Source organism: Pituophis catenifer, unplaced genomic scaffold (assembly GCF_029215685.1).
Source record: "Pituophis catenifer annectens isolate HBS135680 unplaced genomic scaffold, rPitCat1.0.hap2 SCAF_4, whole genome shotgun sequence".
NCBI classification, from domain to species: domain Eukaryota; kingdom Metazoa; phylum Chordata; class Lepidosauria; order Squamata; family Colubridae; genus Pituophis; species Pituophis catenifer.
In genome coordinates, this window is record NW_027256884.1 from 128,312,538 (window position 1) to 128,329,401 (window position 16,864).

The following is a 16,864-nucleotide window of genomic DNA, read 5'->3' on the forward strand; positions in this document are numbered from 1 at the left end:
TGAGAGTATTACAGAATTGGTGATTTTTTTTTATGATTGATAGATAGATAGATAGATAGATAGATAGATAGATAGATAGATAAATAGATAGATAGATGATAGGGATGGATGGATGGATGGATGGATGGATGGATGGATGGATGGATGGATGGATATACTGAATAGAGAGAGAGATGGATGATAGATAGATAGATAGATAGATAGATAGATAGATAGATAGATAGATAGATAGAGATGGATGGATGGATGGATGGATGGATGGATGGATGGATATACTGAATAGAGAGAGATGGAAGATAGATAGATAGATAGATAGATAGATAGATAGATAGATAGATAGATAGATAGAGATGGATGGATGGATGGATGGATGGATGGATGGATGGATGGATGGATAGATGGATGGATGGATATACTGAATAGAGAGAGAGATGGATGATAGATAGATAGATAGATAGATAGATAGATAGATAGATAGATAGATAGATATGGATGGATATGCTGAATAGAGAGAGAGGGATAATAGATAGATGATAGATAGATAGAAGAGAGAAAGGGAGGGAGGGAGAAAGAAAGAGGGAGAGAGAGGGAGAGGGAGAAAGAGAGAGAGAAAGGGAGCAGAGAGAGAGAGGGGGGAGGAAGAGAGAGAGCGAGTGTCCCTGATTCAGGTTGCAATGCTCTCCAGCCCAGAAGGACACCTGGTTTGGAAATAGCTGCTGGTGAGCTGCACCACTTGCTTCCTCTCTTAATTCTAATCCTTTTGTCAATCTGCAGACTCTGGAAGGCTTCACTGTGTTCCTTCGCATTCAGAGGAGTATCTTCAGAACCACATTGGTTAGATATTTTATTGTTATGGTACAGGCAAGAGGGATTAAGAGAGGATGGGGGGTTTGGGTTGGATTGAGTTAGGCTGGACTGGGTTGAGTTGAATGAAATTGGGTTTTTTTAAAAAAAAATTTTTTTAATTTGATTTATATGCCGCCCTTCTCCGGAGACTCAGGGCGGCTTACAGTGCGTTAAGCAATAGCCTTCATACTTTTGTATATTTATACAAAGTCAGCTTATTGCTCCCACAAACTGGGTCCTCATTTCACCTACCTTAGAAAGGATGGAAGGCTGAGTCAACCTTGAGCCTTGGAGAGATTCGAACCAGTAGTAAATTGCAGGCAGCTGTGTTAATAACAGGGTGCGTAGACCACTGTACTATCAAGGCAGTGGTTGGGTTGAGATAAATTGTTGGGCTGGATTGAATTGGGTTGGGTTGGGTTAGTTGAGTTAAATTGGCTTGGCTTGGCTTGGCTTAAATCGGGTTGAGTTGGGCTGGTTGAATTACCTTGGCTTGGCTTGAATTGGTTGGGATTGAATTGCATAGGATTGGGTTGCATTTAATTAGGTTAGGTTGAGTTGGATTGGGTTGGGTTGGGTTGAGATAAGTTGTTGGGTTGGATTGAATTAGGTTGGGTTGGGTTGGGTTAAAGAGCCGAGGTGGCACAATGGTTAGAGTGCAGTACTGCAGCTACTTCAGCTGACTGCTAGTTCAGCAGATCAAATCTCACCGGCTCAAGATTGACTCAGCCTTCCATCCTACTGAGGTGGGTAAAATGAGGACCCAGATTGTTGGGGGCAATATGCTAATGCTAATGCAATATGCTATATGCTAACTTTGTAAACTGCTTAGAGAGCGCTGTAAAGCCCTATGAAGCGGTATAGAAGTCTAAATAAAAATAAAAATTAGTTGAGTAACCTTGGCTTGGCTTGAATTGGTTGGGAATAAGTTGGATAGGATTGGGTTGGATTTAATTAGGTTGGGTTGAGTTGGATTGGGTTGGGTTAAATTGAATTAGGTTGGGTTGAGTTGGGTTGGGTTAGATTGAATTAGGTTGGGTTGAGTTGAGTTGAGTTAAGTTGGCTTGGCTTGAATTGGTTTGGTTTGGTTGGGTTGGGTTGTTTTGGATTGAATTGGGTTGAGTTACGTTGGCTTGGCAGGGGTTGGGTTGGATTGGGTTGGTTGAGTTGGGTTGAGTTGGGTTGGGTTGGGTTGGGTTGGCAAGGCAAAAATGCTGATACTGGCAACTCTGGGAGGCAGACTCACTCATGCATTGTCTGAAGGACCTCAGTGACAGTATTGTCTGTTGCTCCTAACAGTTGCTACTGTCACTTGGGAGAACTTTATGATAGAGGAGACCAGAAAGTTGCAATCACTTTTCGCCTCTCTGTGCCAAGATGGGTAACATGGCTTGAAATTGGTCCAGAACTATAAGAGAGCCAGGTTAATGTCCCTTAATCACGACATCAAAGCTGCTCTCATACAGAATTTTATACCGTCTTACTTCTGTAATAAGGCTAACCCTGTTGGCAGATGCAATCAGAGGCACTTCAGATGGTTTTCTGTCCCATCCCCTTCCATTCCTTTATTATTCTCTCTCTTGAACATCTGTTGCACACCTCTTCCTCCTTTATATCTATGCTGTATTTGACTTAAAGCCATTCAACCATGTAGGTATCTACAATGGTTCTCAACCTTGATCGCTTGAAGATGGGTGGACTTCATCTCCCAGAATGCTGTCTCTCACCATGCTGTCTGGGGAATTCTGGGAGTTGAAGTCCTCCCATCTTCAAGCGATCAAGGTTGAGAAACTCTGCTTGATGGTGTTCCTTAAATGAGTGACCTCTGAGTGCCTTACATTCTCTTCTCCTTCTTCTTCCAGTGAGCCACCGGTCCCAGTCCCACCAGCCATCCTCCGAGCCCCACCGGACGTTGCTTCAACACGTGGCCCAATCCCAGACGGCAACACAAACCTCGGTCGTGGTGAAATCCATCCCCACCTCTTCTGCCGGCGCCATCACGCACATCATGCAGCAGGTGAGCTGTGTGCCATTGAAGGTTGACGGACTTGTCAGCGTTTTGTACAAGTATCTGGGGCATTACCGTGTGCGGTTGGTTGTTTCCTTGCAGACATTTCATTACCAAACTAGGTGATATCATCAGTGCTAGAAGGAGGTGGGGTTTAATCCTCTACAAGCAAGCTACCTGCATAGAAACCAAATACTTAGACTTAACTTTATTGTCACTCTGAATGTATACTAATCTGCATACATTAAAATGAAATGTCATCGCGTACAGCTCTCAAAGAGTCACCACAAAATAAATAAATACAAAATTACGCATATACCCACATCTATATATATATAAAAGCGAAAACCACTCACGCATTAATCACGAAATCTCCAGAACCGTAAAGTCTACAAACTTGAAGTTTGCCACTCTTGGCTTCTAGGTGCTCACTAAGAAAGGATTTTTCAAAATGACCATCAGAGCATTAGTATTTCCTATATTATTATAACACGCTCTGATGCTAATTAGTTAGACATTCTACTCCCCCTCCCAACTTGAAAATAACTGGAGGGAACGGGATAGCATAGGGGAGGCTTCTGTGGGGCAAGGCTGAGGGAGAGAAGGGGGATAGGAGAAGATCTATGGGGTCAGCCTGGGGGAGAGAAGGGGATAGGAGAAGATCTATGGGGTCAGCCTGAGGGAGAGAAGGGGGATAGGAGAAGATCTATGGGGTCAGCCTGAGGGAGAGAAGGGGATAGGAGAAGATCTATGGGGTCAGCCTGAGGGAGAGAAGGGGGATAGGAGAAGATCTATGGGGTCAGCCTGAGGGAGAGAAGGGGATAGGAGAAGATCTATGGGGTCAGCCTGAGGGAGAGAAGGGGGATAGGAGAAGATCTATGGGGTCAGCCTGAGGGAGAGAAGGGGATAGGAGAAGATCTATGGGGTCAGCCTGAGGGAGAGAAGGGGATAGGAGAAGATCTATGGGGCAAGGCTGAGGGAGAGAAGGGGGATAGGAGAAGATCTATGGGGTCAGCCTGAGGGAGAGAAGGGGATAGGAGAAGATCTATGGGGTCAGCCTGAGGGAGAGAAGGGGGATAGGAGAAGATCTATGGGGTCAGCCTGAGGGAGAGAAGGGGATAGGAGAAGATCTATGGGGTCAGCCTGAGGGAGAGAAGGGGATAGGAGAAGATCTATGGGGTCAGCCTGAGGGAGAGAAGTGGGATAGGAGAGGCTTCTGTGGGGCAGCCTGAGGAAGAGAAAGGGAGAGGAGAGGATCTATGGGGCCAGCATGAGTGAGAGAAGGGGGATAGGAGAGGCTTCTGTGGGGCAGCCTGAGGAAGAGAAAGGGAGAGGAGAGGATCTATGAGGCCAAGCCTGAGGGAGAGAAGGGGGATAGGAGAAGATCTATGGGTCCAGCCTGAGGAAGAGAAGGGGAGAGGATAAGAGAGGCTTCTGTGGAGCCCGCCTGGGGGAGAGAAGGGGATAGGAGAGGATCTATGGGGCCAGCATGAGGGAGAGAAGGGGGAGAGGAGAGGATCTATGGGGCCAGCCTGAGGAAGAGAAGGGGAGAGGATAAGAGAGGCTTCTGTGGAGCCAGCCTGAGGGAGAGAAGGGGAGAGGAGAGACTGATTATAACTACTCATTAATTTTCAAACTCTTAAGTGTCGATTTATCAAGCCCAATCACATAGTTTCGTAGCGGAGCACAGGTATTCAGCTAATATATGACACAGAGAAACAACATAGTCTAGTCTGGATATATACATGTACATGGGAAGAAAAACGAATCTTGCGAGTTTACCAGACGGACAGCATAGGGAACAAAGCTGTTGTAGAATTTCATTTTCATTTCATTTTCATTTTCATTTTATTAAATTCGTATACCGCCCTACTCCCGAAGGACTCAGGGCGGTGAACAGGCACAAAATAAAACACATAAATACAAAAGTTAAAACATGATTAAAACCCAATTAAATAATTTTTGCCCGAGACAATTTAAAACTCCCAATAATTTAAAACGAATTAAAATTTCAGTTTAAAAATTTAAAAGAAGGGGAGAAAATTAGGCCAGGCCGGCCTGCTGGAATAGGAGTGTCTTCAAAGCACGGCGGAAAGTGCGCAGATCTGGGATCCTCCGTATCTCCGGGGGGAGCTCGTTCCAGATAGTGGGTGCCCCCACAGAGAAGGCTCTCCCCCTAAGGGCCGCCAGTCGACGTTGTTTGGCTGACGGCACCTGGAGGAGCCCCTCTCTATGAGAGCATACCAGCCGGTGGGAGTCTGTTTGTGGTAGTAGGCGGTCCCGTAAGTAGCCAGGTCCTAAACCATGGAGTGGTTTAAAGGTGGTAACCAAAACCTTGAAGCGCACCCGGAAGACCACCAGGAGCCAGTGCAGCTCGCGCAGGAGAGGTGTCACATGGGAGCGCCATGTTGCTCCCATAACCACCTGCGTGGCCGCACTCTGCGCCAGTTGGAGCCTCCGGGTGCTCCTCAAGGGGAGCCCCATGTAGAGAGCGTTAAAATAGTCCAGGCGGGAGGTAGTCAGAATCAGGTAGTCCTGCTAGAAATACTTTGAAACCTCCTCCCAGAGGGGAGCAACAGAAACAGACCGTAAAGTGAGTGTGTGGGATCTCTAACAAGGCTTTGGGCTCTAAGCACATAGCACTTATATGCAGCATCCTGAATAACGGGAAGCGAGCTTCCTATAATCTCCACTGTCCTCACTACTCTCTGTAGGGACTTTCTATCTGAGGCGCTGCGGCCACCAAACCAAACAGGGAATGCAGTTTGTTAAAAACTCTCTCAATCGTGCCTCTGTAAAAAAGGTGGCCAGGACAGAAGGAAAAAGATGTGCTCTCCTCATCTGACGCAGGAAACGCAGACGCTGGTTTGCACGCTTCACTGAGGATGACATGTGGCGAGATCAGTTCAGATTGTTAGTTAATTGCACCCCCAGATACCAGCTCTATGTTGTGGCCCACCAGCGGCCTGCGTGGATCGTGGCTGATCCCAATGAAGAGGAGGCTGGTGTGGTGTTGCGCCAGCAGCCTGCATAGCCAGCGCTCGCGTCGGACAGCGAGGAGGCCGAAGAGGATGTGGTGCCAGAGGCAGAGAGACTCAGCCAGGGCCTTCAGAACCTCCAGAGGCTCCTTCCAGTGGAGAGAGCGAAGTGGAGGAGCCTCTCCTCAATGCTCGGGCACGCAGGGCTGCCAAAAGGCAGGAGTGGCTACTCAGGAGGAGGAGATCTCCTCGAGAGTAAGGCTTGAGGATAATTGGCCACTCCCTTAGCCTATTTAAGTCCCACGCAGCTAGTGCGTTCTTGCTGGAAACAACTCGTATTTATTATCAGTATTTTGGTTTATCGTATCTTGTTTTCTGGGCTGGTTGCCAACCTTTGCCGGTCTTGTTTATTCTTGCTACTTAATAAATTTGATAAGGACCGTTGGTGTGTGTGAATATCCTCGGAAATCCAGAACTGTGGCAGAACACTCTACAGCTGCATCCTTGATACTGAGTGGAGTATGACCATGCCGGCTCTTTCTAAAATCAAAGAGCAAATCCCACCTCCTTTCAGCACTGATGAGGTTACCTAGTTTGGTAATGAAACGTCTCCAAGAAAGCAGCCAAGGTCAGAGAGCATCAAGGACCCCTTAGATCACGTTGGGCCAAGGGATTCCCCACCAAACTTTTTGATTACATCTATCCGTTAGCCTCATCAGTGAGGTTGTAGGGCCGTGATGGAAAACCTATACGCAGAGCCATATTGGTGGGCACGCAAGCGTTGCCCTAACTCAGCTCCGGCACGCATGTGCGTGCTGCTCAGCTGATTTTCGGGCCTTCCGGGCCCACCGGAAGGCTATTTCCGGCCTCCGGAGGGCCTCAAGGGGGATGGGGAAGGGCATTTTCGTCCTCCCCAGGCTCCTAGAAAGGCTCTGGAGGCTGGGGAGAGCGAAGAATGGGCCTTGCAGTTCCACTGGAAGTCAGCAAACGGGCCATTTCTGGCTTCCGGAGGGCCTCCGGGGAGATGGGGAAGGCTGTTTTCGCCCTCCCCGGGCTCCAAGTAAGCCTCTGGAGCCTGGGGAGGGCAAAAACCAGGCCTCCTGGGCCCATCACATGCCAAAAGCGGGAGGAGCGCAGGAGTGTCACGCGTGCATGTATGGGGGCAGCGGGGTGCACTGAATTATGGGTGTGGGCACGCATGGGTGCGACACCCCCCTCCGTACTCCCCCCCCCTTTTGGCACACGATGGCAAAAAGGTTAGCCATCACTGTTGTAGGGCATGCTGGTTAATGGATGGTAATTGAGTAGATTCGGAGGACCCCAGGATGGTTCGAACCCTACTTTTGATCGGTATCTTCTCTCTCCTGCCTTCCAGGCCCTGAGCAGTCACACGGCTTTCACCAAACACAGCGAGCAGCTGGGCACCGAAGAAGGGGAAGTAGAAGACACCCTGGACCCCCAGACGGGGCTCTTCTACCGGTCGGCTCTGACCCAGGTGCAGAAGCAGCAGAAGCTGAGCCAAGCCCAGCTGGAACAAACCCAACTTCAGGTCAAGACCTTGCAGTGCTTCCAAGCCAAGCAGAAGCAGACCATCCACCTCCAGACAGAGCAGCTGGCCGCCAAGCTGCCCCAGCTGCCCCAACTCTCCATCCGACACCAGAAACTCGCTCCCCTCCAGCACGATCCGGGCGCCGGCAAGCTGGACTCGCAGCAGGCGGGCGTCCCTTCCGTCACCCGCGAGAGGCAGCTGCCCACTTTGGTCGCCCAACCCCAACAGACTGTGGTTCAGGTGCTGGCGGTCAAAACCACGCAGCAGCTGCCCAAACTTCAGCAGGCCCCCACAGCGCAGAAGATCTACGTCCAGCCCCAGAGCCAGCTGCAGCTCCCTGCCGCGCCCGAGAAGCAGCCCACAAGCCAGGTGAGACCCGCCAGAGGACGGGGGGGGGGGGGGGCAGGGGGGGAAATGTGGGTCCACCCCAGGGCTGGGCTGTGACCTGCCACTCAAATCCCACCTCAGCTTATTTGGAAGTGTGCTGCCCGCACCTCACCCCCCACATCAGGGTTTATTTATTTATTATTTATTGATTAATTTATTTTATTTATTTATTTATTTATTTATTATTATATTTCTATACCGCCTTTCTCCCGTAGGACTCAAGGCGGTGTACAGTCAAGAAAAATATAGACACACAAACATCATAAAATTGCTAATTAAAATTATTACTTAGTTTGGTCAATTAAATAAAACCCAGAATTAGATAACATTTTAAAAAAATCATTCACATGTTCATATGTTTAGCCCCGCCTGTTGGAACATCAGGGTCTTGATGTTTAATTTATTAATTAATAAATAACTAATTAAATAACTAATTTAATTTATTAAAAAAAAAATAGGCTGGTCTGGCCTAACTCTCCCTTTTAAATTGGGTTTGAAATGTTTTACATAAATTGGATGTTTTTAAATTTGTTTTTGAGCCCAAATTATTTAATTTATTTTTAATAGCTTTTAACTTTTGTATGTTATTTGTATTTTTATCTTGGCTGTTCACCGCCCTGAGTCCTCCGGGAGTAGGGCGGTATATAAATATGATGATGATGATGATGATGATGATGATGATGATGATGATGATGATGATGATAATAATAATAATAATTTATATACCGCCCTTCTCCCAAAGGGACTCAGGGCTGTGTACAGCCAACATAAAACACACAAATGTAAAATTTAAAAACAATTTAAAAATATTAAATAGTTTGGCCCATATCCAATTAAAATAAAGCTACCCAATTTAGACATTTCAAATTAAGAATTTGCAATTAAAAATTAAAATTAGGCCCGCCCGGTTTGTTGAAATAAAAGTGTCTTGAGGGCCCGGTGGAAGGTACGTAAGTCGGGAATCCTCCGCATCTCGGGGGGGGGTGGAATTCGTTCCAGAGGGCAGGAGCCCCCACAGAGAAGGCTCTCCCCCTGGGGGTCGCCAGCCAACATTTTTTTTTTTAATTTGATTTATATGCCGCCCTTCTCCGGAGACTCAGGGCGGCTTACAATGCGCTAAGCAATAGCCTTCATCCTTTTGTATATTTATACAAAGTCAGCTTATTGCCCCCACAAACTGGGTCCTCAATTTACCTACCTTAGAAAGGATGGAAGGCTGAGTCAACCTTGAGCCTGGCAAGATTCGAACTTACAGTAATTGCAGACAGCTGGTGTTAATCACAATGCTATCAGTCTGCTGAGCCACCAGGCATTGGTGACATTGCTTGGCCGACAGCACCCGGAGGAGCCCCTCTCTGTGGGAACGAATTGGCCGGTGGGAGACTATTGGTAGCAGCAGGCGGTCTTGTAAATACCCGGGTCCTAAGTCATGGAGCGCTCTGAAGGTGGTAACCAATACCTTGAATCGCACCTGGAGGACCACCGGGAGCCAGTGCAGTTCGCGCAGGAGAGGTGTTACACGGGAGCGCCATGACGCTCCCATAATCACCCGCGCGGCCGCATTCTGGACCAGTTGGAGCCTCCGGGTGCTCCTCAAGGGGAGCCCCATGTAGAGAGCATTGCAATAGTCCGGGCGGGACTGGACTGGGTTGGTGTCGAGAGCTTTATTCAGTCTGTTCCCCCAACAGTTCCATTTCGGGTTTTCAGCTAAACTATGACGTCATAGTTTATGACGGTCGCGGTGTCCCAGGAGGTCACGCCATCCCCTTTTGCGACCTTCTGACCAGCAAAGTTAACGGGGGAAGCCAGACGCGCTTAACAACCGTTTTGCTCATTCAACAGCTGCCGCAGCGATTCATTCAACACCCGTGGCAAGAAAGGTCGCGACATGGGGCAAAATTCACTTATTGTCTCATTTAGCAACATAAATGTTGGGCTCAATTGTGGTTGGAATTCGAGGACTACCTGTAGTTTACTTATCTGGGATACACCCCTATCTCAGGGGTGAAATGTAAAATTTGTTACTACCGGTTCTGTGGGCGTGGCTTGGTGGGGGTGGGGGGTGGTAATGTGACTGGGTGGGCGTGGCCAACCTTTTTAAAAAAAAAACTTTTCAAAGCATTTTTTCTAATGCTTTGAAAAGCCTCTCTGCCGATCAAGCAACTGAGCTGGGATCGTCAGAGACTTTTCAAAGCATTTTTTTTACCACCTCTTCGGCCAAGAGGTTGCAGAAAAAAATGCTTTGAAAAGCCTCTGACGATCCCAGCTGAGCCGCGCGATCATCGGAGGCTTTTTTTTTTTTACTTTTAAAAGCATTTTTTCGTCCGAAGAGGTTGTAGAAAAAATGCTTTTAAAAGTAAAAACAAAAAAAAAGCCTCTGATGATCGTGCGGCTCAGCTGGGCATGGGGGGAGGGGGGCGCAGGGATTTTTGCTACCGGTTCTCCGAACCACCCGCCGCCATTGCTACCGGATCGGGCGATCCGGTCTGAACCGGGAGCATTTCACCCCTGATCTATCTACAAATAATGGAGCCTGGGTCCAACCTAAAAAGATAGAAGAGAAAATGTGTGTATAATGTGTGTATAATTGTACCACACACAAAATGTGTGTACACACGCCAGACACTTCATGGGTTTGCACTGATGACCTCCTCACTCACTTAATGACGGTGGCATTCTTATCATCATCGTCTTTTAATGACCCCATAATCCCTTGCAGGGTGGAGTCTGTGCAACGGAATGGAGCTAGCAGAGTTGTTTTAATGGCCGGATGCCTTTCCTGTCGCCAATGCAGAGTTATATTCAGCAGATATAATCTCATCGTGCCCAGAGAGAGAAATATCTGCTCTACCTAGGATCAAACTCACAGCCTCCTGATTGTGACTGTGGCCATTCTCATAACCACAGCAAAAAGCATAAAACACTTAACAGCCGTGGCATTTTGCACTTGGCAATCGTCACGAAAAACGTTTTGCGACCGTCACAACCCAGCAGGCTCCACGACGGTCGTATCTCGAGGACTACCTCTGATGTGAATTTACCCCGCCTGTAACAGTGTGCCATCTACCTTTGATTTTCAGGTGCACCAGCCCATCATCACCCAAGGATCCTCTGTTACAAAGATCACCTTCGAAGGACATCAGCCCCCCACGGTCTCCAAGGTGACCCCTCCCCTCCCGACCCTGTTTCCCGGCCAGCTGGCCGCCAAGACGGCGGTGGCGGACATTTTGAAGATGTCCATGATGGAGGCTCAGATTGAGCCCAGTGCCGGAGGCGATGCTGCACGCAAGACCTGCCCCCCTGCCCATCCTCCGGGTGAGGTAGAGTTGACCCCCACCTCTGTGCTGAAGGCAGGCCCGGGAGGGGCACCCACAATGGGAACAGCTTCCGTCTTGCAGCAGGTGAAAATCTTGGACTCCAATTCAAGCCCTCCTGGCACGGGGCTGCCTCTCCAGGAGAGGAAGCTGAACCCCCCGGCTCCCCCCACCGCCAGCCAATTCATCCGTATCCAGAACGTCTCTGCCCCCAAAGCCGAGGAACTGGCGGCCGAAATCCTGATCCAGGTAAGACAGGAACCCTTTGGCTCCTGAGTGTTCAGACGATCTATTGGTTTTTGTTTTGTTTTGTTATTTTATTTTGTTTTTAATTTTTTTGTACTATTTTATTTTATTTCATTTCATTTTATTATTTATATTTTATTTATTTTATTTTATACTTTACCGTGTTTCCCCCAAAATGTTCTATCCCCGTCTCACACACGCACACAAACAGTCAGCCAGGAGTTAAAATAAACTTGCAGACAATAATTTCCTTCGATAACAGAATTGGCAGCAACCCAGTAGCTGCTTGCCAAAACTTTACTCACAGAGGGAAGTGTTCCTCCTCCGTCAGATAAACCAAAATAAATTCACAAAGCCAAAGAATTGTCAAGTCCAGTCCCTAATAAATCCAAGGAAGGCATATAACGAACTTCCAGAAACGCAGTATGACTTGCTAGCTGTTCAGTTTTGTCCATCACAAAGCCTGAATGGCCACCACACCCCCTTTTATCCCCTGTGGGGTGTGGTCCAGTGACTCAGCTTAATCTCTGGCACGCCTCCTTCTCTGCTGCGTGCGCTTGTCTTTCCGACGGCGGGGATCCAGCCAAGACTTATCTCCTGTCTAACTGCGGCTGCTCAGAGATGCCTGGCTCCTGGCCTATCTCTTCTCCTTTGGGAGACACCTGAGGCATTGCCAGAGAGGAGGGTCCTGGAGAGGGAGGCCTTGCCAACTCCTCTCCTTCACTTTCGGAGTCTTCTCCCTCCGATAAGACGGGCTCGGGGGTCGGAGTCACAACACAAAATAAGACCGGGTCTTATATTAATTTTTGCTCCAAAAGACGCATTAGGGCTTATTTTCTGGTTAGGTCTTATTTTGGGGAAAATACGGTACTAAATGCATCCATCTGGCTGTCAGTCTTAACGGGCTTATTTTGAGGGTGGGGCTTATATTACGAGCATCCTGAAAAATCATGCTAAGACTTATTTTTCCGTCAGGTCTTATTTTCGGGGAAACAGGGTATTTTATTACTTTATTTATTTTATAGTTTATTTTATTACTTTATTTATTTTATTCTATTTTTTTATTTTTATTTTTAATTTGAATTTATTTGATGTATATCCCGCCTGTATTGTTTTTACAAATACCTCAAGGTAATGAACGTAGCCAACATTCTTCCCTCCTCCAGTTTTTTCCCAACTCTGTGTGGCAGGTTGGGCTGAGAGAGAGACGGACTTATCCAAAGTCACCCAGCTGGCTTTTGTGGCTAAGGAGGGCTATAACTTGCCGTCTCCTCGTGATTGGGCCAAGGTCACCCAGCAGGTGGGATTAGAACCCACCCTGGTGATTGGCCCAGAGTCACACAGCTGACCTTCATGGTTATGATAGGAGTAGAACCGATGGTCTCTTGCTTTCTAGCCCAATGCCTTAACCACTAGACCAGTGATGGTTAACCTTTTTGGTGCCGAGTGCCCAAAGCGCATGCACGCATGCACGAACCCCCAAAATGCAATGTGAGCGACCCCGTGCATGTGCCCCACCCCCTATGTCCCGTTTTGGCTTACAGGTTGGTGCAGGAGGCTTCATTGTACAGTTTTGCCGCCAGATCCCTTATTCTAGAGCAGTGATGGCTAACCTTTTTGCCATCGCGTGCCAGGAGAGGGGGGGCGGGGGAGGGTCGCGCGCGCACGTGCCCACGCGCATGTGTGTGCAACCCCCTCCCCCCCCCGCTCGTGGCACATGATGGCCTGGTAGGCCCGTTTTTCTTTCTTACCTGGTTCCAGATCCTCTCTGTGTATCTGGGAACGGCGAAAACAGCCTTACCCACTCCCTTGGAGGCCCTACGGAGGCTGAAAGGGCCCATTTCCCAACTCCCGGTGGGACAGGAAGTGACATTTTTTGCTGTCCCCAGCCTCCAGAACCTCTCTAGGAGTCTGTAGGAGCCTCTCTAGGAGTCTCTGGAGGCTGGGGACAGGAAAAAATGTCACTTCCTGTCCCACCGGGAGTGGGGAAATGGGCCCTTTCAGCCTCCGTAGGGCCTCCAAGGGAGTGGGAATGGCTGTTTTCGCCATTCCCAGATACACAGAGAGGATCTGGAGCCAGGTAAGAAAGAAAAACGGGCCTTCCCCACCACCCCCAGGCCCTCCAGAGGCAGGAAACAGCCTGTTTCTCTACTTCTGGTGGGCCCAGAAGGCCCGAAAATCAGCTGGCCGGCGCGCGCATGCACCCCAGAGCTGAGCTGGTGTGCCCACTAATATGGCTCCACATGCCACCTGTGGCACGCGTGCCATAGGTTCGCCATCACGGTTCTAGAGTGTTCTTTTGCCCCAAGGCTTCCTAACGTATTTTCGTCCCTCTTTCCAGACAATCCCGCAGTATTCGGTGGCCTGCCATTCCACTTCCAACGTGGTGGTCGAGCCTAGCGGTCTTCTGGAGATGAACAACTTCACCAGTCAACGTCTTGACGAGGAAGACACCGTCATGGAACAGGACATGGACAGCAGCAACGAAGACGGGACGGAGCCCAGCCCGATGCAGTGTTCGGAACAGACCTAGCGCGTTTCGGAGGCTGCGATGCACTTTAAGGCTACCGCCAAAGGCCTTGTCTGGCTGTTGGTATCCCGGAAAGCTCTTATGTTGTAAGAAGCACTTTTGTCTATCCGAGGTCTTCAAACACGCTGACATCCAGCCTTGTTCCCGGTGACAGTATTGGCAAGACCAGGATTTTACAAAACGGTTTGGGGCGAGCGAGGCCTCACGTCCGGTCTGGGGCAACCCGACGACAGTAGAATGTATTTTCATTGAAGGCAAGAAAGCAAAAAGGACACACAGTGATTTTTTTATTATTATATTATTATTATTATTTTTTCCCATTATGGTATATTGAAGTTTCGTTTGCTACGACATTCTGGATTTTCTATTGAAATATTGTGGCGTTTTTTTTAAAAAAAAAACAAGAACAGCCACCAAACTAACCTTTTATTCTCTCCCGAAGCCACAAACCGGAGTTTGCCGGTGAACAAATAAGAGGTTATTTTGTTTTAAAGGTCTAGCTTGTTTCTCTTAAAACCGATCGCAGGGAGCGTCGAGACATGCAGGGAGGGAGAAGCAGAGAAAGATGCTGCTTCTCTTTTTTTTTTGTTTCGAAGTAAATCTCAAAATATTATCCTTTAAAAGAAAACGGAAGTCGATTTCAAAATATCATCCTTCAAAATAAAACGGAAATCGATTTCAAAATATTAGCCTTTAAAACAAAACACACGGTCCCCAAAATCTCAAATTTTGGATGCCACACTCGATGCTTCTCTTCCCTTCATTTTCACAGGTTTTTTTTTTTTTTAACTCTTTTTATGAACCACAGAGGAAACTTTTCACAAAGCCCCGTATTAAACCTGCTTTTTATTTATCTAGAATATTTCAATTTCCCATTCCTGGTCTGTGTAACAGAGCCAGGACCTGTTCAATACCTTTTCATATTTAAGCTGTGAAACGAGAATTGATCTAACGTTGGAGGACATCGGACGTCGGAGATTAGAATTCGGGTGAGAGCGTAAAGATTCGGACTCGTCTATCCTTTAAAGGCATTTTTTAAAAAAAAAGAAAAGAAAAAAGAAAAACAACCACACAATTTTTCATACGATTGATGCGGGGGACTTTAAAAAATGTACATTTTGGCCTTTTTAATAATTTTGTTTGGACTGTATTTAAAGGGATCCTTTTTCTTCGAACGAATAGTTTTAGTTTGCACAGGAAATAACATTGGGCGTTTTACCGTGACTCAGAAGTCCAGATTAAAAAGAAAACAAGGAAAAAAACAAAACAAAAACAAATCTTAAATAATGAAGACACCGCTTTTATACAGGTGTGTGTGTGAATGTGTGTTTATGTGAGAGGGAGAGCGAGAGAATGTGTGTGCGTATCCACACAAAAACTGTACATAGGAAGTTTTTATCGCTTTTGTATAGATTTCATTATAAATAAGCATTTTACGATTTTTGGAAGTTATCTTGTATATACCGGCCCTTCCGCTAAACTGCTGTTTGTTTTTTTTCGGTTCGGTTCTCGTTCTGATCTTTTTTTTTTTTTTCCCATTCCGTTTGGGGTTTTTTTTTTGTTCGTTTTGTTTGTTTGATTTTTTTTTTTCGGTGCTGAAGTACTACTTTAAGTAGGCGCTCCTCGACAGCTCTAATACGATTTTGTGTCAATATTTTTATATTGTGATTTTAGTGTTTTGTATAATTAAACCACCAGTAGACAGAATTCGCCACTGGGCTGAAGTTTGAAACTCAAAAAAAAAAAAAGATTGTGTTTGAAGTGTCATGTCTCGGTTCTTGCTGCAGAGGGCGCCCTCAGATGGGCTTCGCCACCCGTCGCTCGGATATGAATTCTGATATAAAACTTTGCACAATATTCTTTTGTTCCCTTTCTTTTCAAGTGATTTCTTTTAAAGTGGCTAAGACGCTGAGCTTGTCGATCGAAAGGTCGGCAGTTCAGCGGTTCGAATCCCTCGTGCCACATAACGGGGTGAACTCCCGTGACTTGTCCCAGCTTCTGCCAACCTAGCAGTTCGAAAGCAGGTAAAAAATGCAAGTAGAAACATAGGGACCACCTTTGGTGGGAAGGGAACAGTGTTCCGTGCGCCTTTGGTGTTTAGTCATGCCGGCCACATGACCACGGAGACGTCTTCGGACAGCGCTGGCTCTTCGGCTTTGAAACGGAGATGAGCACCGCCCCCTAGAGTCGGGAACGACTAGCACCTATGTGTGAGGGGAACCTTTACCTTTACCAATTCAAGGCCATGAAAGGCATTCATGGCAAAGGACCAGGTTTATTTATTTATTGAAGAAAATTGATATAGTGCTCAACTTTTAACGGCCACAATTGGAGCCCAGAGTTTTGGTTACTAAACGGGACAGTCGTTAAGTGAATTTTGCCCCCGTTTTGCGACTTTTCTTGCCCTGGTTGTTTAAAGTGAATCGCCGCCGTGGTTCGGTTAGCAAGACGGTCGCTAAAGCGGAATCTGGCTTGTCGGAAGGTCGCAAAAGGGGATTGCGTGACCCCGGGATGCTGCAGCAACGGTCATAAATACGAGTCCGTTGCCGAGCATCTGAATTTCGATCACGTGACCGCGGGGGATGCTGCAATGGTTGCAAGGGTGGAAAACGGTCATAAATCACTTTTTTTCAGTGCCGTTATAACTTCGAACGGTCACTCAACGAACTGCTGTAAGTCAGGGACTACCTATAGTCACGGCCAAAATTGTGGAAACCTTTTGGAAAAAGTGCATTTTCTAAAACTAGCTAATAGCACCACTTTTTTTTTTTTTTTTTTTGGAGTTGTACCATAAAATTATATGTCCATGGAAAGATAATTTAATCAAAGAATGTCATGCAATCACTTTGATGAAGGATTTGCTGTTAGAATAGCAGTGACAGTATAAAGAAGAAAAGGGAAACACATAGAAAAAACGAGATCTACAAAAATGATCACCATAGAAAAAGCGAGATATACAAAAAGTATCAGCACGTCAGTTAATGCTTCGTTGGGTAACCTTTAGCA

The 16,864-nt window shown here is 47.1% G+C and overlaps 2 protein-coding genes across 2 annotated transcripts in view; one reads left to right on the top strand and one right to left on the bottom strand.

The window, feature by feature from the left end:
- The window catches only part of EMSY (EMSY transcriptional repressor, BRCA2 interacting), a 42,305-nt gene extending 26,687 nt beyond the window's left edge, over positions 1 to 15,618 (top strand). The window contains exons 17-21 of the mRNA XM_070942992.1: positions 775 to 834; positions 2,709 to 2,863; positions 7,208 to 7,750; positions 10,849 to 11,331; positions 13,670 to 15,618. Coding sequence (XP_070799093.1) covers positions 775 to 834; positions 2,709 to 2,863; positions 7,208 to 7,750; positions 10,849 to 11,331; positions 13,670 to 13,861 — 1,433 coding nt within the window. The 3' untranslated portion in view covers positions 13,862 to 15,618. The remainder of the gene's footprint in view (positions 1 to 774; positions 835 to 2,708; positions 2,864 to 7,207; positions 7,751 to 10,848; positions 11,332 to 13,669) is intronic.
- Positions 1 to 16,864, bottom strand: part of WNT11 (Wnt family member 11) — a 530,657-nt gene that overhangs the window by 175,975 nt on the left and 337,818 nt on the right. The gene's annotated exons all lie outside the window — the stretch shown is intronic.